General features: G+C 38.5%; 1 protein-coding gene across 1 annotated transcript in view; it reads right to left on the reverse strand.

The window, feature by feature from the left end:
- Positions 1-23,453, reverse strand: part of LOC135222902 (uncharacterized) — a 54,016-nt gene that overhangs the window by 21,317 nt on the left and 9,246 nt on the right. The window contains exons 8-9 of the mRNA XM_064261294.1: positions 22,242-22,424; positions 21,760-21,881 (exon numbers count right to left, since the gene is read on the reverse strand). Of these exons, the coding sequence (XP_064117364.1) occupies positions 21,760-21,881; positions 22,242-22,424 (305 nt within the window). The remainder of the gene's footprint in view (positions 1-21,759; positions 21,882-22,241; positions 22,425-23,453) is intronic.

The following is a 23,453-nucleotide window of genomic DNA, read 5'->3' on the forward strand; positions in this document are numbered from 1 at the left end:
TAGGGACAACAGCGTGGGGCTGTTATGAGTGATTGACTCAAACAGATTTTGTTGTTGGGAGTAGTTAAATAGCATAAATCTTCATTATCTTCTTTTTGCATTTACTAAGTACTGTTCTGGAACTAATAAATGGTATTAACTATATAAGTATTGTGTTCATTTTTCCTTTGCAGTATATCATATTATTCTTTCTGTATGTCATTAAGCAATATTAACAACAATAAACTTGGCTGATTTGCTGTTAAAATTTGTAACAAATACGATATAAAACAAGCTAATATTTTTGAAGTTTTAACAACTAGCCTCCTCTGGTTAGATGGTAAGTGTTGCCCCAAGCTCATTTTTCCCGCCTGAGCACCATGTAATAAAAGATACAGGTATCAGTTAAGATATACTTAGGGAGACTTTGTAATCACACTTCTGGGGCCAGAGTTATAAAAAGTTTGCAGTGGGTGAGAAAGTATTTTAGTGAATTGTTATCGACCAATATAAAAGGAACAATAAACCTTCTTCAGTTAAGGAGATCCTCTGTCCAAGTTGTTATGAAATGCCTTTTATTTTTTGTATACTGTTTAGATCTGTTTAAATCTTTCACAGTCGCAATTGATCCCTGATCCGTGACCCCCCCCCCCCACTTTTTTTTTCCTTTTTTTTTGGTAGAGAGCGACCAGGTTTGCTAAACAGCAGCACTAAAATGCAGTAAATATCCCTCGCTGTCGAACTTTTCAGTTTCATAAGTACTTTGTTCCTCACACCGTTGGACAGTGGAACAGTCTCCCAGAAAATGTCGTGCAATCGGAACTTCAAAAGTTCAAGCGAAGATACAATGTATTACTATAGTAGCTTCACATCAACCGTACATTTGAGGCCTATGCCCGTCCCTTACGACGCTCCTGATTGGCTGTTGATAAGCCAATCACAGGGCTGGAAACTCTCAGTCTCTCTCGAGAGTTCACATGGGCAGGATGTATGTTCCACCTCTCCTGAGGCATACGTTTGAAAGACGTATCCCTCATGAGAGGTGGAGCATAGATTCTACCCATGTGAACTCTCTCTCGAGAGACTGAGAGTTTCCAGCCCTGCGATTGGCTTATCAACAGCCAATCAGGAGCGTCGTAAGGGACGGGCCTAGATAATCAAATGCACGGTTGATGTGAATCTACTATAGTACCCCAATACAATTCTCCTTGCATTGTAATCATTTCCTTATATATTTATGTTTTTATTAATTTGTCAATTTATTTTTGTTATTTTTTCAACAGGAAAGATCTCTACTTTCTTTATTTCCCTTGACCTCCTCTTACTTCTTCCTAATGAACACCATAGTCTTTGGAAGCTCGAATTTCTGGTCAATTGCGGCATATGATTAGGGCCCATCTTCAGAAATAATAAGTAATAACTGATTGTTGAAATGTTCAACAAGTTTGTTGTCAACACTAAATCTCCTCGATTGTTGTCGAGACTAGGCTCTTACATAGCTATGAGATACAGTGTTGCCGTTGTATCCGCATAAAGTTTCCGCAAGCGCTTAGTTACGTTTTTCTAACGATGCTTGTTTACTTTTGGCCTTCTATACCAAAACAAAGAAAACGAAATTCTCACCTTACTCGGTAAACTAAATTATTTAATTTTCTAATTGTGAACAATGTTTCATCCGAGTTTGTCACTGATATGTGTAATATCTGAATCGATGTGTTCGTCACTATTTGACCATATAATTATGCACTGTTCCTCGGCATCATTATTAACATTTTGAGGCTGTGTCACATATTATAACACTATTGTCTGCATTGATGTGTTCATCACTATCTGACGATATAATCTTGCACTGTTCCTCGTCATCATTAACATTTTGAGGCTGCGTGTCACATTATATAGCACTATTGTCTTGCACATTTTTACTGTTGTTTTTTTTTCATCATCAGCTTCGTCTGAAGATGAGTAATCTTCAGGAAAAAAGACTTTTAATATGTAATCATGTGAATCATATGAAATCCACTAATTCATTGTCGTCCTGAGTTTCACAAATTTCAACTTCAGTTTCTTCTTTGAAAAATAGTAGTTTTCTGAAGAACAAAAATCGATATATAATCACGCGATTTGCGGCCACTCATGTTTTCTTCATTTATAGACCATCTGCTGCATATGATCACTGTTAAGTATCGAACGGGATAAAACAATGAACTCATATGCATGATAATGGATAGGCGATCTGGGAAGATAGAATACTTAGTCCGCATAATTATGGTTGCCACTTGATCTTTACGAGTTTTGCAGAGATGCAGGTATATGTAATATTAGAAGTTTCATTGTCTATGAAACGTGAGCTCCAAAGATATATTTTTGAAAGTCTGGACATTACCTTTGTACATAGCAAATTCATTAGAAGCGAGAATTCTGGCACTGAAAATCCTTCGTTGAAAACACTGAATATCGCACTCGTTTAGCGTACTACCTACTAGCGATAAAAACTGTATGCCCATAGGAGATTTTGGAGGTAATTGATCACTTGTTTACTGCACCTATTCGTAGGACTAGCAAACTTACCCATCTACGATGGGTGATAAAATACGGGTGCAGAAGTGAAAAATTTATATGTACTATTTGTTCAGCAATATTAAAATAAGGGCGATTACACGAATAGTCTCTCTCTCTCTCTCTCTCTCTCTCTCTCTCTCTCTCTCTCTCTCTCTCTCTCTCTCTCGTAATGTAATTCAAGGGACGATCACTGAACGCAAAGAAATTCTTATTCATTGTTGTTTCCCCTCTTTTAATGATATTCTCTCTCTTTCTCTCTCTCTCTTTTAAAGCAAGTGAAGGGACGATCAATGAACGTAAAGAAGTTCGTATTCATTATTGTTTACCCTCTTTTAATGATTCTCTCTCTCTCTCTCTCTCTCTCTCTCTCTCTCTCTCTCTCTCTCTCTCTCTCTCAATGTAAGTCAAGTAACGAAGACGGTGATGGCATTATCGGATTACTTAGCTCTCAAATCACAAATTATCTCCTCTCTCTTTCTCTCTCTCATTTTTCGATAGCAAGATAAAATTATAAAATTGTAGTGCATTAATGTTGTTAAATGGCTCTCTCTCTCTCTCTCTCTCTCTCTCTCTCTCTAGTCGGTGACTTTCATTTAACGGAACAGGGATCTTGATTGGTTCGTTTCTTTGTCAATTACTTTGCAAGGTGATACGAATAATAAAGTATCTTTTCTTTTCATTATGTTAAAGCAAAGACGCAACTTGTATGTCAGTGTGTTATGGCTACTGATAAATGCTCTTATGATCCAGTGTCTTCCAAAAAAAAGTAGAAAGTAGGAACTTGTCAGTTTCCTTTTTATTATGTGCCATTGGCAGGATCGAAATTCCGAAGCAACATTACTGGGCAGTACTTCTTCAACGTTATTTTGTGTACTGGCAGTCCCGATGGATTCAAAGTTATTCAAAAAATCTTTTGCGGATATTGATGATTAATTTTTCCATCTTCTTCTATTGTGTCCAAGCCGAAATATTCGCGTCTTTCTCCGGGGAAAGTTGCACAGAAATTATGTATGAACAATCGTAAAGTAACTAAAGTCTACGGGGGAATAACCAGCCTCGTTTCACGGCCAGAAACAGCTCCGTTTCAGGGAATCCCTTCTCACCCCGCCCACCCCCTACAAAGGAGGGGGGTAGGTTTGGTATGAAACCCCATTACAGACCATCTTCAGGGTCCCCACCACCATAACCTGCCAAGTTTCATGCCCATCTGACCAGCCGTTTGGCCGTGATTGAATGACGACAGACAGACATTACGCCCATTATAGTATGATATGATGATCACGAACTTCGCACATAGGGATTTGAACGATTTATATCAATTTCGTTATACTTAAGGTACATTAACTAATATATATATATATATATTATATTATATTATATAAGATATATATACGTTAGTATATATATATCTATCTATAGATATCTATATATTTATATAATAGTATATATAATAATATAAATATATATTATTATATATACATACATACATACACATGCATGTATACACATACATACATGTATATATATACATATAAACATATATATATATATATATATATATATATATATGTATACACATATACATGTATATATATACATACATATATACATACATATATATACATGTATATATATATACACACACACACGCATATATATATATATATATATATATATATATATATATATCACACACACATATCATAATATGCATATATGAATATATCAAATACATACACACTTATATATATATATATGTATGTATTATATATATATATATATTATATATATATATATATATATATATATATTCATCATCATATATATACATATACATATACATATAGTATATACATATATATAGGTTGGATGAAACCCCATTACAAACCATCTTAGGGGTCCCCACCATAACTCTGCCAAGTTTCATGCCCATCTGACCAACCGTTTGGCCGTGATTGATGAACATACAGACAGACAGACAGACATTACGCCCATTATAGTATGATATGATGATCATGAACTTCGCACATAGGGATTTGAACGATTTATATCATTTCGTTATACTTAAGGTACATTACTAATATATATATATATATATATATATATATATATATATATATATAGACATGTATATATATATACATATCTACATATATATATATCATATATATATATATATATATATATATATATATAAAATACACATATATGTATATACATATATATACTATACATAATGTATATTATATATCATAATATGCATATATACACACACACACACACACATATATATATATATATATATTATATTAATATATATATATATATATATATACTACATTCATACATACATATATAACATATATATACATGTATATAATATATATGTATATGTATGTATGTCATATATAATATATATATGTATATTAATATAAATCTATATCTATATCTATCTATATCTTAATCTAATATACATGATATAACATATATTTACATGTATTTATTCATGCACTGTATATATATACATACATACATATACATATACCTATACTTATATACGTATATATACATATACATTTGAGAAGTATTATTTTTTCCTTTCTTATTTTTCCCAGATATATTTACAGATAAGTTTGTAATAAGCATAACAGCATTTATGTATCAGTATATAACTCATTAAATCATATAGGAAATAATTTTATAATATATTAACAGATTGATGTGCATTAATCATATCACCGTCATATTCTAATAAGAGTCTTATCTTTTATAATATTGTATTTGAATGAGAAATTGTTTAAAAGTAAAGAAATATTTCAATTTGTATATGATAAATTTATATGAATGCGCCATGAAGAAATTGCCGCTGAAAATGCAGATGTGGAATCCGCATCGACATACAAACTTGGATAGCTGACGAAAATTCCGCACTTCGGCAACACTGATACCGAGGTGGAGGATCTTGTTTTGTTTCCACTTTCCCGGGTGACGTCACGCCGTGCCTCTAGCACGTCATCCATTCATTAAAAAAGACATGACTTGAATCCATTATAGTTTGGAAGGGACGTAATAAATATGTATCATTTAGTTAAGATAAATCCAAAATGCTTAGAATCTTCGCATTATTTGGAAATACAATTCGCTCGGAACAGCAGACATGCCGTCCCTTTACCACTGTCATCCGTTGAAGACATCACTAAAGCACGTCAGATGTGAGTGCATTATAATAGTTTGGAGGGACGTAATAAATATGTGTCACTTCGTAAATAAATTAAGTTATCATTCCACTCTCCTGGCTAAGTATTCACTCCCAGACTCAAAATGTTAATCGTTTCATTGTATTAGTCAGGATAGAGAATCCCGTCTCAATTATCATGGAATAGAGCCCATCTGTAATAAAGATACCAAAGTGCGTAGAGCAATTCGTATTATTTGGAAATGCAATTCGCACGGACTACTAGAAATTGTTTGAAAAAATGTCCTGTATACAGATTTTTTTTTAGTTTATGGTTTACCTATATGTTTAAAGAAAAAAGGTCAGATCAGCATCAGTTAACGTCTGTAGGGGATATAACGAATTTGTTTCATTTATTGGCTAATGAAAGTCGCATCAAGTGTACTTGTTCTTTGGAAAAAGCACTTATATAATTACCCATACCATAGATATACAGAGAGAGATCTATGGTTCATACCATCACGCCCGGCTCTTTATCCCAAATAAAGGGGTTGGGGGGGTGGGGGGGGGTGGAGGCGGGGCTGGAGCTTCTGATGGGGGGGGGGGGGGAATTTGGGAATATTATAAGTCATCCAGAATCATATAAATGTATATTTATTTACTCCTGTCAAGGATCATAAGTTTTTTTTTTTTAATTCTACAAAGAATGTACCCAGGTGACCTTGGCCACTTAGTGCAAGCAATGAATCTTTGTATTGTGATGTAACTGTTGTATTTATTTATTCCATTATAGTAGTTAAAGAATGAAACCCTTTATCCTTAGGTGAAGCACAATCTGCGAGTATATATAAGAAAGCCACGAAACAATAAGACAAGCGTTAATGTATGGAGCAGAAACATGGGTTTAGAAGAAGAAAAGAGGAAGTAAAAATTCAGAGAACAAAGATGAGAATGCTGAGTAGATTATGGGAGTATTGCTGTTTGAAAGATTGGAAAATGATGAAATAAGACGAAGGGAAGGCTTAGTAAAGATTACAGAAGTGATAAGAGAGTCACGATTGAGATGGTATGGCGGATCTAAAAATCTCTTGTGTATATATATATATATATATATATATATATATATATATATATAATATATATATATATATATATATATATATATATATTACGGTTTTTGATCGCCTTGTCTTCCCAGTATCATTCATTTTCAGTTATTTGCCAGAAGAGCAGCCCTTTTTACCCCCACCTTTAAAGCATTGGGGAGATTGGCATGTCTAGTCGGGGGAAAATAATCCGTTAACGACTAGACCTAGTGTATAGGGTAAGAAGGGCAGGTCGCAGGGGTTATATAGGCTTCTTGGTGGGCTTTAGGTACTCCTTGCCTCAGACCACTTTTCCCACAAATCTGCTGGCTGTGTTTTTGCTTCTTTCCAGACAATGCCGTAGGCAGTGTGTGATCCCAGGCCACTTGGAAATGCCCTGATTCGTCCTCAGTCTATGCCAGCTTCTGTTATCAGGCAGATGTGCTCGCCTCTGACTTGAAGTCAGACCTTTTGCTTTGTCGTCGCTGGTTGGAGCCCTCCTCAGTCATCACACTACATGTGCAAGGCACTAAGGACTACAGGTACTTCTTGAAAGTGCAAAATCCAACCAGTCCTATTCCTTCAAGATGAATCTTGCTATTTCCATTTCAATTTAACCCTTTTATAACTCCTTTACTGAACGTTCTTTGTCCACCATCGTAGCACGTGCTACCCCTGTGACCTGTCCGAGATTAAGTCTTCATTGAACTTGCATTTAAGCACTAGAGTTCCTCCTCTGTGTGTGATTAAAGATAAACACCCTTCATAGTGATTAGCTGAGATATTATGCAAGAAGTCTTTAGTTTATGTTGTGTGAATTTTGGGAATTCATTTCCCGATTGCTGAGTCCATGCTCTGTCTCCTCGCAAGCGCTTGTATTACCTGAATTCATAAATTTGGAAACCAGCATTGCTGTAGATGTTGATTTCAGCCAGTTTTTCCACTTTGTGAAAGATAAGAGTGTTCCAGACAGTACACTGCCTCCCCTACATGGCATACCTGCCTTGCCTTTATCTCAGGCCATTCAGTGTTGCTTGTAAATAAATGTATTTAGATTAATCTCTGCTGAGTTTTCAATGGCGACCTTGCACCCCTCTACAAATTATCTACGGTAAGTCATAAGTGCTCCATTTTCCCATATTTCCTCTTTTTTTACCCTTTCATTTTGGACAAAGGCCATCTCAAATGTCCTGGGACATGTTGCGGGCCTTGCCCGCCTGTCCGGGGACACGTGACGGGTCACGCCCGCCGGTCCCGGGACACGTGGCGTGGCCACGCCCGACAGTCCCAGGACACTTGGCGGGCCTTGCCCGCCCGTCCCGGGACAGGTGGCGGGCCTTGCCTGCCCGTCTTGGGACACTTGGCACATCACGCCTGCCTGTCCTGGGACGCGTGGCGGGCCCTGCCTGCCCGTCCCCGGACGCATGGCAGGCCTGTACTGGAACGTGTGGCAGGCCCTGCCCACCTGTCCCAGGATGCAGGGCGGGCCCTGCCCGTTATCCTGGGACGCGTGGTGTCCCTTGCCCGCCTGTCTCGGGACACGTAGTGGGCCGTGCCCACCCGTCCCGGGATGCGTGGCGGGCCCTGCCTGCCCGTGACGGGCCCTGCCCGCCAGTGACGGGCCTCGCCCGCCCGCCCCGGGACACGTGGCGGGTGCTGCCTGCCTGTCCATTCCGGGATATGTAGCGGGCCCTGCCCGCCCGCCTGTCCCTGGACGCGTGGGCGGGCCCCCCCCCGCTCGCCCATCCTGGATAGTGGCGGGCCCCGCTGCCCATCCTGGGATTGGTGGGGCGGGACCCCGCCTGCCCGTCCCAGAAAAGTTGGGGCGGGCCTGCCTGCCCGGCCCAGGAAGCGTGGCGGGCCCTGCTCACCGAACCCGTCCCAGGATGCGTCGCGGTAAGGGCCCTGCCCGCCCGTCCCAGGACGTGTGGCGGGCCCTGCCCACCCGTCCCGGGACTCGTGGCAAGCCCGCATGCCCGTCCCGGGATGTATGGCGGGTCCCGCCCGCCTGCCCTGTCATAGACAACACCTTTGCTTAGTCTTAGAACCAGAATATGCCACTGACTCCTTCAAATTCTCCTCGGGCTTCTCTGAATCCTTTCAGTTCTCCTGAGGCTTCTCTGAATCCTTTCAGTTCTCCTGGGGCTTCTTTGAATCCTTTCAGTTCTCCTGGGGCTTCTCTGAATCCTTTCAGTTCTCCTGGGGCTTCTCGAATCCTTTCAGTTCTCCTGGGGCTCCTCTGAATCCTATGCTTCTTCTCCTGGCACTCCAATCCTGTCATTTTCCTCATGCTTTCTTCAATCCTCCCATCTTTCTTTCCCTTTCAGGAATCAATGAAACTCTTAAGAAAACATTTTACCATATATATTTCCCTGCAACTTCAACTTCCTTCAAGGATCAACAAAGCAAACTTATTACAAATAAACATTAAACTTTCCATACAACAAACATTGTCCTCAAATTTTTCGCATCTCATCCGTCTTTGTGAGGCCAGCGCCATTCCTTGAAGATCGCGCCATTCCTTGGAGATCGCGCCATTCCTTGAAGACGAACAGCTGCTCCTTCAGTTTCCAGTTGCCTTTCTCCAGGCGTCTGTTTTTCCCCTGCAGGTTCTTCAGGTTGTAAACCAATTTCTCCTTCGCTCCTCGCAGCTGTCCAACCTCATCTTCCAGCTTTTCGTTCCGTTCGCCCTGGGCACCGGTCTTTCTCTCCAGCCATGGTATTCTTTCTCTAGAAGCCATGTCAGCTCCTTCCTCTTGAGTTTCGCAGCCACAACTTCACACTGGAGTCCACACTTTTCTTTCCTGAGGTCTTCCACTTCCTTCTGCAGGCGCTCGAACGTGACCTAGACGTCTTTTTTGTTCCTGGATGAGCCTCGCCATTCGCGCCGCTTCTTCGCTTTTTAACTGCGGGTCTTTCTCCTTCTGTCGTACGAGTTCCTCTTGCCTCTCAACCTGGCTGTTTGCCTCTGCCAACCGCACTGTTAGTTCCCTTATCCTCTCACATAGGACATCGTTTCTCTCCCCAATTTCCTTTGTCTTTTCCATCAGCTGCTGATTTTCATATGTGATCTTGAGGATCTTGTCTTCCAGCTGTCGATTTTCCCTCTTTTCTTGGTCGTTCTCTCTCTTCAGGAACAACGTGTCAGCTTCGAGCGAGTAGGCCCTTTCTTGCCAGGCCTGCTGTTGCAACACCTCCTGAGTGATATGGATCACAAGAGTGTGTTCTTCCCTTCCGCCCGCCTTCTGAATCTCTTCATTGTTGTCGAGCCTCAGTTGCAGCTGAAGAATTATCCTGTCCAAGTTCAGCTGCTGCTGCTCTGGCACCGGATGGTGTCTTGCCAAGCCGCAATTCTCTCCTTCAGTTCCTTCTCCTTGGGCTGTTCAACTCCATCAACAGTAGTCAGGAAGAACCTCACCAGTGAATAGGCAGCCACAATAAACAAGATGCGTTAGACTTCTCTCCGTATTTCGAACAATATCTGGACATAACCAGTTCACATACTCTCCTCTCATTCTCTCTCGATTTTTCGTTGATTTTCCATATTCCACGAGAGATATTTCGATTTATCAAAATATAGCAGGAAATATTCTGAACATTTTGTAAACTGCCTTGTCTCTTGGTGTTATAAATTGCTGAAATCTCTCTCACTCTCGGGGATTTTTTGCAGTAAGTATCTCCTTTGTCTGATATCTCTCTCTCTCTCTCTCTCTCTCTCTCTCTCTCTCTCTCTCTCTCTCTCTGGGATTTTTTGCAGTAAGTATCTTCTTTGTCTGATATCACTCTCTCTCTCTCTCTCTCTCTCTCTCTCTCTCTCTCTCTCTCTCTCCATGCGGGATTTTTTGTTAATCTTATCTGTTAAAATAAATTTGGGGATTTTCCTTTATTTACCCTTTTGTCACTAAGAAAAACAATACTACCTACAGGCGGGCAATTGCAACATAGGGGAAAAATGGCCATTTTTCTATGGCAAGTTTCATTTTTTATTAAATTTTACAGGATAACTATTAAAAGATACAATTCTAAACGAATTAGCCGAAACATCAAGAGAAATATATATATATATATATATATATATATATATATATATATATATATATATATATATATATATATATAATTAACTACTCAACCATAAACATTTTCAAAAACTATAGGTGTTTTAAGTTTTTAAGATTGTAGATGTATATCATATGGATACAAAGAAAAGATGAACTGAAATTAATTATACTACATTTTGTCCTACATAAAAGTGAAAAAAGATATAAAGAAGTACAATTTTATTAGAACATAACTCGCGTTCGTAAACTGAAATGCAATATGAAAACAAAGTAGAAAATACTAACATCCCTATTCCTATTTAAGGCGAAAATGACCCTAGCCATGAATTAGCGCTACTCGAAGCGACGCGTTTGGTGTGAACGCAACCTTAGTAAGACGTTGGGTATATGTTTAATATAATATGCAGGCAGCTTTCTGAACGTCAGAAATATTTGAGACTCCTTGTAACACATTAAAAATGGGATGTAAAAATGCAAGTCACAATTGTCTTATTATTTAAGAACATAGAAAATAGTAAGAATTGTTTGAATGAATGCGGTTCAGTGACCATTAAATCATTAATCACCTGGAATCTAAATTCATTCCCAATTCAGTCAACAGAACGAAAGTAAACACACCTTTGATTAACCAGTCATTTTCCAGGGAATCCATGTTATGTGACTGGAAATTTTTTGTACAATTCTGTGACGGACGGTCAATTTGAATCACAGTAGTTGTAAAGAATGTATTCCAATAAAATATGCAGCACTCTTACAGTACTGTGTAACCACACTATATCAAATTGTTTTAAAACTGAAAATTTCATAGAGATGATGAAAATTTGAATTCCATTTTCAAGTGCTCAGTCATTGACTATTAATTATGTAGTATACTACCGGGTGTTTTGAAATTAGAGCGCCCCCCCCCGACTCCACAGAACAAATGGAAAGTTATGAAGTTTTCTGCTATAGGCTATCTCCAAGTACCTTATCTTAAGTTTCATTTTTACATTTCTTGTATTTTCAAACTGAGTGACGGAGTTAGATACAGCCATGGCTAACGACTTGGAGGAAATCAGATGGATTGACTGAATCCGGGCTATAACCTTCAGGGAGGCCAGGAATGATGGCGCATCCTTCATTTCACGTTCCTGAATAGCTAAATACATTAAAAGAGATGAATCCTTTGTTAAAAGAAACTAGAACAAAAATCCATATGACTGTCATCGCGAAAAGAGTGAGAATCTTGTAAGGGCTGAAGTCCTACTCAGGAGTCAAAAGACATCATAGCTGGGAGGAACTGTAGGTAGCAAGAAAGTCTTTATGTAATTGGCGCTTGAACTAGAAACAAAAGGGGAAAGAAAGAGAAGTTATAGTGCTGGTATATCATTGAGTTGAAAAAATCTGGTATCAATCCATTTCATGTTATCAGCAAGCCCAACATCATTCAGCACAGAGACAATTACCGTGCATGGTTTGTGGTTCATTTCTTAAAGATTGGGATGAAGCTGACTTTCTCCATGTTGCCGCATCAGATGAATTCTTCATTTACACAGTCAGGAAGCCAAATCATAAAAAAATGAAATCATTTGGGCGCAAAGTTGGATGATATCAGTGATGATGTGCGGCTATCGCCCAAGTTGTTTAAAAAAATTTTTCTGAGTGTTTTGGAATTTTTCTCCATTTCACAGCCAAATGGTTAATGTGGATCATCAAAGAAAAAGGACAGTCATGGAATGGCGAATACTTCAGAGAAACTGTGCTTACTGGTGGAGTATTTCCTTTCCTCAAAGATTCTGAAAATGTGTTATCTGTTGAAGAAATTACATTTTTGCGTTATAAGGCACCATGTTTCAAGGCTCTTCAGACACAGGAGCTGCTTCGAAACAGTGGTATCGATTTCTTCTCGTCAAGTGAATTTCCAGGTAGCTCCCCTGACCTTAATGTGTGTGAAAACATTGGTAGTATCTTTAAGGATCGTGTTGAAGCGTGCACAGTGAACTACGATGGTATACCAAAGCCTCGACGACTGTGAAGAGAGGTGACCGAAGTGCCTCTTTGGGAAATGGAGTTTGAGTCTCGGCTTTTTGCAGGCTGTAGTACAGGCAGATGGAGGCCACACAAAATGTCAAATACTCAAAGAGAAACTTAAATAAATACCTGTTCTGAATTACTATTGTTTTTGTCCATATCAATTTTAGTTTATGCCGTAGAGAGGGGGGGGGGGGGGGCGGGGGGGGTGCTTTAATTTCGGAACACCCTGTATATATGTTCATACAACCGAGTAACCTACCTACCTATATTGGATATCATTTCTATTGCTATGGAATGCATCCACCTACAATTCCAGTACCTGTTATTTAGTATAACACTGAACTGTCTTCTCTACCAGAGAGAGAGAAACGACAGTTACATTTGCTTTTGAACGTGAGAGCACTTTTTTTTTTACCTGGTTCAGTAGTTTTTCATCAATTGAGACACAATAATCTATATTTAAGATCTTTAATTATCTAATTAATTTTGTCTTGAGACCACTAATTAAACAAAAACAAGTAAATGCTGGCACATTTCATAATCATACAAACTCGCATTGTTAAGAATGCAGAAGTCTGTAGAAATAGTTATCTTTTCTTCTTCTTCTTCCCAGCTTTTTCCCATTTTTATATGGGGTCGCCGTTTCGGATGAGCCGTTTCCATCTATTTCTATCTTGCACTTCTGCCTCATCAATTCCCTTCTCATGTAAATCTCCTCTCACACAGTCCTTCCATCTCTTTCTTGGTCTCCCTCTCTTTTCTTCTTCCCACTTGCACTCCCACTCCCATAGTATGTCTCCCAGCGTGTGGGTCCTGCATCTCTCCTCAAAAAACAGGTGTCCATACCATCTCAGCCTCCCCTCTGCACTTTCTTTGATACTTCCACCACCTTAGTTGACCCCCGCCCCCTTATGTAGTCATTTCTGATCCTATCCACTCTTGTACCCCAGACATCCACCTAAGCATTCTCATTTCTGCCACATCCATCTTCTTCTGCTCTGCTTTTCTCATGCTTGCTGTTTCCGTACCATACAGCATTGCTGTTCTTACCACCGTCTTGTGAAATTTTCCTTTTAACCTAAGCGGCACTCTTTTGTCACAAAGAACTCCCGAGGCCGCTCTCCAGTTGTTCCAGCCTGCCTGTACCCGATGTTTTACTTCTTCTTCCATACTTCCTCCAGCGTTAACAAAAAGATCCCAAATAACTTAAACTTATCACTCTCCTTATTTGCTCTCCACCAAGCTGAATACTTTCTCTATCATCCCCCTCAGTGGTGGTACACATATATTCTGTCTTGGACTACTTATTCTCCCATTCCTCTGTCCTCCAGTACTTGTCTCCATCTTTCCAATTTCACTTCCAGATCTTCCCTGCTCTCTGCAATACAGAACCAATATCATCCGCATACAATATGTTCCATGGTACTGTCTCCCTTACTTCCTCTATTATAACATCCATCACTATGTTAAAGATAAATGGGCTCAGAGCCGACCCCTGGTGTAATCCTACTCTCACCTCAAAACCTTCTGTCTCCCCAACACTGCTCCTCACTCTGGTAAATACATTCCGATACATCTCGTGTATCATCGCACATACTTCTCTGGCACCATCTTCTCCCTCAGGCTCCTCCATACCTCTTGTCTCGGGACTCTGTCATAAGCCTTTTCAAGGTCAATGAATACCATATGTAGGTCCCTTTGTCTTTCCCCGAATTTCTCCATTATTTGCCTCAGACAAAACATACCATCTGTTGTTCCCCTTCCCTTCATAAATCCCATCTGCTCTTTACCTATTTGTACTTCTTCTCTCAGTCTAGCATCTATCATCCTTTCCAGTATCTTCAAAGTGTGTGACATCAATTTAATGCCCCTATAATTACCACACTCTTGGACATCGCCTTTCCCTTAAAATGGGATCAATATACTCCCACGCCACTCATTTGGTATCTTTTCCTGTTCAAGGATCTTTATCATAAGATCGTACAGTATATCCACTCCTTCATCTCCTAATGCTTTCCATGCCTCCACCGGGATCATGTCTGGTCCGGTTGCCTTCCACCATTCTTCATCTTCTTCAGTGCATTTAGTACCTCTTGCCTAGAAAACCTCATTACCATGCCAATGTTCACTTGCCCATCCTCTCTTATTAGTCTATTATTTTCTTCATTTAAACAACTGTTCGAATATTCTTTTCCATCTCTTCACAATGTCTTCCTCCTTTCTAAGCACTACACCCTCTTGATTCTTTATTTGTTTGATGTGGGTTATATCTTTGGTGCTCTATTCTAAGCCTTTGATAGCTTCATAATCTTCTTTACTCCTTCCTTTGTCCCCAGCTCATTTTAACACATAGCAGACGACTTGCTTTTTTTAGCTTGGGGCTCCACCTGTTTTTCACCACCTTGTTTTCTCTCTGTACCTATTTCTGTCTTCCACTGACTGTGACTCTTCCCATCTTTTCTTGCCTCCTTCTTATCTTTTACTACTTTTCTCAATGTCTTCATCCCACCACCAACTATCCTTTTCTTCCCAATATGATACCAGATGTCTCTCCTAGCAGCTCCTTTCCATGCCGTTCTTATTACTGCTGCATTTCGTGCCCACCATTCTTGAACATCTTCATCCCCTATATCAATATCCTCCAAAACCCTCCTCTTAAACTCTCTCTTCTTATCCCCTTCCTTCTGTAATTCGTACCATTTAATTTTCCTTATCCCTTTAGCTTTGGTTTTCTTTCCCTTTTCAACTTCAAGTCCATACATAGCAGCCTGTGTTGGGGGGGCGGGGGGTACATGGTCGCCTGGAATAAACTTTTGCAGTTCTTGACCTCCACCAGATTTATCCTTTTATACAAGAAATCGTCTATCTGGGAGAATCTTCCCCCACTCCTATAGTTATTAGGTGTTCCTTTTCTTCTCAAAAATGTGTTTACTATTGCCATGTCGAATGACACTTTCAAAGTGGATCAAGACTAGAGGCAAGTAATTATAGGCCTGTGAGTCTACATCACATATATGAAAGTGTATGAAAGGGTAATGAAGAAAAATATTATGAACATTTAATAAAAATAATAATTTTGTTTAATAAGGACAACATGGTTTCGTACCCGGAAAAAGTACACAAACCCAATCTGTTAGTCCACCGTAGAACATATTCAAAAATATGAAAGCGGAAATGAAACAGATGTGGTTTATTTAGACTTTGCAAAAGCTTTTGATAAAGTAGACCATAATATATTAGCGAAGAAAATTAGAAAACACAATATCGTGGATAAAATAGGAAGATGGTTAAAAGAATTTTTACACAACAGAAAACAGATAGTATTGCAAACGACGAGAAATCGGATGAAGCCAAGGTAATATCCGGTGTGCCGCAAGTACGGTGTTAGCTGCAATACTGTTTGTTATTATGATTGAAGACATAGACAATAATATTAAGGATTCGGTAGTGAGTAGTTTCGCAGATGACACAAGAATAAGTAGAGAAATTACTTGTGATGAAGATAGAACGCTCTACAAAAGAGACCTTAACAAAGTATATGATTGGGCAAGAGGTAAATAGGATGGTATTTAACTCTGATAAATTTGAATCAATAAATTATGGAGACAGAGAAAGAAAGCTATATGCATATAAGGGACCTAATAATGAGACCATCACAAATAAGGAAGCAGTTAAAGACCTTGGTGTGATGATGAATAGGAACATGTTATGCAATGATCAAATAGCAACTCTGTTGGCAAATGTAAAGCAAAAATGGGAATGTTGTTACGGCACTTCAAAACAAGAAAAGCTGAACACATGATTATGCTTTATAAAACATATGTTCGTAGTCCACTTGAATATTGCAATATGATATGGTACCCACACTATCAAAAGGATATTGCACAAATAGAGAGTGTACAAAGGTCCTTTACAGCTAGAATAGAAGAAGTTAAGGACCTAGACTACTGGGAAAGACTACAATTCTTAAAATTATATAGTCTAGAAAGGAGAAGAGAACGCTACATGATAATTTCAGGCATGGAAACAGATAGAAGGAATAGCAGAAAATATCATGGAACTAAAAATATCAGAAAGAGCAAGCAGAGGTAGATTAATAGTGCCCAAAACTATACCAGGAAAAATAAGGAAAGCACACAGGACCATTAATCCCACTACGCACAGCATCGATAATGCAGCGTCTATTCAATGCGTTGCCAGCTCATCTGAGGAATATCAGGAGTGAGCGTAGATGTGTTTAAGAATAAGCTCGACAAATATCTAAACTGCATCCCAGACCATCCAAGATTGGAAGAGCAAAATATACCGGAAGATGTACTAGCAACTCTCTGGTAGACATTAGAGGTCCTGCCTCACACTGAGGGACCTGGGGCAACCCGAACAGATGTAAGGTCTGTAAGGTAAGGCTTCTGGGTTTCTCTCCCCAATTCCTAGGCCCCCATGCACCCGCCCAATCGCCTCCATTTCACTTCCGACATGGCCATTCAAATCTGCCCCAACTATCACCCTCTCATGCTCTTCCAGTTCTTGCATTATTCCATCCATGTCTCTCCAGAAATTTCCCTTCCCTTCTTCTGTGCAACCAACTTGTGTGCATATGCGCTTATAATATTCAGAATCTCTCCTCCATAACATATCTTCATCTGATGATACGGTCATTCTTTCTATGCACTTCTATTACCGAGTTCTTAGTTCACTAGACAGTACTATGCCAACTCCGATTTGTTCTACCTTGTTTGTTTGCTCCACTATAATATAGCTTATATCCATCTCCCAACTCTTTAGCTTTATTTCCTTTCCACCGCGTTTCTTGCACACACACATCTACTTTCTTTTCTCTCATCAAGTCAGCCAATTCTCTACCTCTCCCAGTCATGGACCCAACATTTAGCTGACATACTCTGAACCCAATGTGAGCTCGCTTCTTTAGCTGCACCCGCTCCTGATGCAGTAGCCCTCGCCTTACCACAGAGTTAGGGCGATGTCTCTGTGCGTCGTTTACGGAGTACGCCCTAGCATTACCTCTTTCCATATTTCGGCTCATTCCATTTTTGGTTTTGGCACAGATTTTTACAATCCGGATGCCCTTCCTGACACCAACCCTCCCTATTTATCCGGAGCTTGGGAGACCGGCACCCATAAGGACTTGGTTGCCCCCCCAGGCCAGTGGCTAGGTTCTGTAGAAATAGTTATGTAGGGAATATATTAACTAGAAAAATCTACTAGTAGAGTTATGGTACATGAAGGCGAAGGAGAGGTAGAGAGAGAGGTAGAAACTGAACGCAAAATAGGATGTTTGAAAAGTGAGACCCATTAAACAAGCGCCTTCGACACAAAATGTGATGAGGCAAGTTGTAAGTGTTGAACCTTGACCCATCAAGTGGGTGGTTACGATGGATCACGGCACCCACTAGGATTCGCCCAAGGGTGGGACCGGAAAAACAGTAGGTGTTCAAGTTCAATCAATTAAGAAGAAATAGGGTGTTCTTCAGTTGAAAAGAAGGAGGAATATGATTTATCGTTATTTTCGATTTCTTATTGAAAACAAGCTAATGATGACATATGACAGGCGAAAAGTTTTAATCTGTCCTGGGTCCTGAATCAAATATTGGTGCAAATACAATAGAAGCTCAACTTCTCATTGCACAAAGAAAACATAATTTCAGGTCTATTTTAAATGTATTATGATGTAAACAGATATTGCTATAGTATTCACATCAACAGTGCATCTGATGTTTAGGCCAGTCCCTTAGGACGCTCCTGATTGGCTGTTGATAAGCCAATCACGGGGCTGGAAACTCTCAGTCTCTCTCAAGAGTTCACATAGGCAGGATGTATGTTCCACCTCTCATGAGGGATACATCTTTCAAAAGCATCCATCAGGAGAAGTAGAACATACATCCTGCCTATGTGAACGCTCCAGCCCTGTCATTGGCTTATCAACAGCCAATCAGGAGCATCATAAGGGACTGGCCTAGACATCAAATGCACGGCTGATGTGAATCTACTATAGATTGAATAATGTGCACTACTAATTTTACTTCAACTTAAATGTCATAGATGACATGATAATGGATTGGCGATGTGGGAAGATAGAATACTTAGTCCGCATAATTATGGTTGCCACTTGATCTTTACGAGTTTTGCAGAAATGCAGGAATATATAATATTGGAAGTTTCATTGTCTATGAAACGCGAGCTCCAAAGATATATTTTTGAAACTCTGGACATTACCTTTGTACATAGCAAATTAATTAAAAGCGATAATTCTGAAATTGAAAATCCTTCCTTGAAAACACTGAGTATCGCACTTGTTTAGCGTACTACCTACTAGCGATAAAAACTGTATGCCCATAGGAGATTGTGGAGGTAATTGATCACTTGTTTACTGCACCTATTCGTAGGATATGATGATCATGAACTTCGCACATCGGGATTTGAACGATTTATATCAATTTCGCGATACTTAAGGTACATTACTAATATATATATATATATATATATATATATATATATATATATAGTATTATATTAGATATATATACATTACATACATATAAACATACATATATATAATCGCATATATATTGTATATATATACATACATATATATACATGTATATATACATATATACAAAATATATACAAACAAATACATATATTTACTACTATATATTATATTAATATAAATATATTATTTTACATATATACATATATTTATACATATATTTTATACTATATATATATATATATATATATTTATATCTATATATATATACTATATACATATTATATATCATATATATACATATATGTATACTATCTATATATATATACATATACTACATATGCATATCATATATTATATATACATACATATATATTACATATATTTACATATACCTCATACATGACTGTATATATATACATATATATATACCTATATATATATACTATATATATATATATATATATATATATATATATATATATATATATGACTGGTAAAGGTGTTCTGTAACCAACAGAATTCCATCTAATAAAAGGAGCCCATAAAAACACAACAAATGTAGAGAGGAAAGTACTATATTTATTTCAGAGACTGCTGTCTCTCGTCTTTCAGGTATATGAATGAGAAAAGTTTTACAGAAAAGGTGGTATTTATACCAAGAGATTCGTCCACAAGTAAGCCAATTTAGGTCACCCCCGCTGATAATCTTCCTTTAATCTTCTTAAGCGTTGGTTGAATGAACACTGCGTCGACGATGCTTGATGTCCATTTCCAATTCCCTTTTGAGATGTTCATTACCTGCTTCTCTTTTATTAAGGCCGATTCCATCATTTGACTCTTGTACCGGCAGTTGCTGCTATAAATTACACGTGACATATTCCAGTTTTATTCTATGGTTATGTTCATTTATATGATTGAAAATAGCCGAGTTCTGTTGTCCATACCTAACTGACCGTTTGTGTTGTATTAATCTCTGGGGAAGTGATTTACCTGTAAATCCGATGTAAGATTGGTCACAGTCCTGGCATGGGATCTCATATACCCCCGAGTCTTTGGGCGATGTCTTTTGTTGGACGTTAATCATGGATTTGGCTAAGGTATTTGGGTAGGTAAATGCAAAAGGGTTTGATTTCCCAAGGGTGTGAGTTACTCTCTTAATCGTCTCCAGGTAATTTTCTACCGACCCCCTAAAGACAAGACCAGAGACACACCCAACAATAAAATAAAAATTCCCCACCTGGAGACGATTAGAGAGTAACTCACACCCTTGGAAATCCAACCCTTTTGCATTTACCTACCCAAATACCTTAGCCAAACCCTCCCCTGATTAACGTCCAACAAAAGACATCGCCCAAAGACTCGGGGGTATATGAGATCCCATGCCAGGACTGTGACCAATCTTACATCGGATTTACAGGTAAATCACTTCCCCAGAGATTAATACAACACAAACGGTCAGTTAGGTTATGGACAACAGAACTCGGCTATTTCAATCATATAAATGAACATAACCATAGAATTAAACTGGAATATGTCAGTGTAATTTATAGCAGCAACTGCCGGTACAAGAGTCAAATGATGGAATCGGCCTTAATAAAAGAGAAGCAGGTAATGAACATCTCAAAAGGGAATTGGACATCAGACATCGTCGACGCAGTGTTCATTCAACCAACGCTTTAAGAAGATTAAAGGAAGATTATCATCGGGGTGACCTAAATTGGCTTACTTGTGGATGAATCTCTTGGTATAAATACCACCTTTTCTGTAAACTTTTCTCATTCATATACCTGAAGAAGAGACAGCAGTCTCTGAAATATAGTACTTTTCTCTCTACATTTTGGTGTTTTTATGGGCTCCTTTTATTATATATATATATATATATATATATATATATATATATATATTATCATATATATATATATATATATATATATATATATATATATATATATACATATGAGAAGTATTATTTTTTCCTTTCTTATTTGTCCCAGATATATTTACAGATAAGTTTGTATTAAGCATAACAGCATTTATGTATCAGTATTTAACTCTTTAAATCATATAGGAAATAATTTTATAATATATTAACAGATTTATGTACATTAATCATATCACCGTCATATTCTGATAAGAGTCTTGTCTTTTATAATATTGTATTGGAATGAGAAATTGTTTAAAAGTAAAAAAATATTGCAATTTGTATAAGATAAATTTACATGAATGCTCCATGAAGAAATTGCTGCTGAAAATGCAGATGTGGAATCCGCATCGGCATACAAACTTGGATAGCTGCCCCGTAGACTTTTTATTCCGCATAGCAGACGAAAATTCCGCACTTCGGCAACACTGTATGAGAACGGGAACGAAACTTACCTGTGAGGGACTGAAATAGCTGCCAGCTGTACAGTTGTAAGTCACGGTGGCCCCTACTCTGTTGCTTGTTAGGTTACTGGCGGTCATATTGGTCCCAGCCGCCGGAGGAAGGGCTGTGCATGCTTTGTGAATGAAGGAAAGGGGGGGGGGGGGGGGGGGGGGGGGGGGTAATTAGATGTCTCGCCACAGATGTCGGTATTGAGTAGAAATAGAAAGTTGGTGGGCGTGGCTGTGCCTTGATTGTGCGCTGCCTTATTAACGTACAGATATTTTCTTAATAGCACAGATCTGACATGACTTGATCGGCAGGAAACCTTTAAGTGGTTTTCTTTTTTTTCAGGAAGTTGAACATTGTACCCGAAAATTGTGATTTGCCAAAACTACTGTGGACATATTAATTCCATCTAAAACTTTTACTTCGCCCTTATTAAGCAGAATAGCATCAATACTAATCCAGGCTTATGCATAAAGATTATATTTACCTTCATAACAGGGCATAGGAACTGCCCATCCTGTGGGGGTGCAGGGGATGACCTGGGTCGTGTTAAAGAGTTTCCATTCGTAGCTTGAGTTGCACGTGACGGTGATCGTAGAATTGACGTACCAAACAGTTGTGTTGACCCAGTCACTGGTGGCATTTATTAGAATTGGCTCTGCTATGCAGACTGGAAGAGAGATGTTGAGGCGCTGGTATAAGAAAAAGAGATCATTTTGCCCCGGACCTGGTTTTGCCAAGACTCCAAGGGGAGAGTTCATGGGGAGTCTTAAGAATATAAGTCATTTGCTTTTGTTAATTCTGCAAATTGTAATGGATGGCGGGGCTGATTTCAAGATGGAAAAATGTAGGCTGAATTTAATTGTTACTAAAAGAAAAGAAAACTCATTGAGTTTCAGTCGGAACCCAGTGTAAAATAGGTATGTGGAAATGGTTAGCATTAAGGAAAAGGCCTTGAAGGTTGGAGATACCGAGCGAAAAAGTGAGTTCAGAAAGTATCGAAACAAAATAGCTTCTATAAGGTCTTGTGTGAATTGGAGGCCGAACCTTCAGCCCTGAGATAGATTTACTGAAGAAGTTGTTTCTAGTAGTGTGGTTAGTGTGGTTGTTGAAATGTTCCATTATTAACAGTTTTGTCGTTATTGAACTTTGTGAGGTCCCGTGTCAAATAATAATGAAAGCCTTTTATTTAAACATATTACTTTTTCCTCTACTTCAGCGTTAAAATATGGGTTTCTGCATTGCTTAGTATTTCAAATTTGATTTTTTAAAATCAGGGTACGTGTTGTAGCAAACCTTGATGGTGTGACGAGGGGTTTAATTATTGAAATCTTATGAAACGAAAGCTTAAAAGGCTGCCTGGTAGTGTGTTTATTTTTTTTTTTTTAAACCAAATTCTTCCTAATCTTTTGCTTATATCTATTACGAAAATTAAGCTGGTTATCTAGCATGCAGACAGTATCATTATATATTTCCGATATTCTCCTCATAAGGAGTGAAATCAAAGGGTATCCCATTGCTACACTGTAATAAGAAACATTTATAAAGTTCCGTAAGAACCTGTGTAAAGTCAGGCTGACTGGAGTAATGTTATGCATCGGCATGACAACAACAACCATAGTCATCAAAGTGACGATTTTAAAAGAGGAGAAAAGATTGATAAAACTTTCCCCCCAAAGAACGTCGGTGTCACGAATCT

The sequence above is a fragment of the Macrobrachium nipponense genome, chromosome 8 (assembly GCF_015104395.2).
Source record: "Macrobrachium nipponense isolate FS-2020 chromosome 8, ASM1510439v2, whole genome shotgun sequence".
NCBI classification, from domain to species: Eukaryota; Metazoa; Arthropoda; class Malacostraca; order Decapoda; family Palaemonidae; genus Macrobrachium; species Macrobrachium nipponense.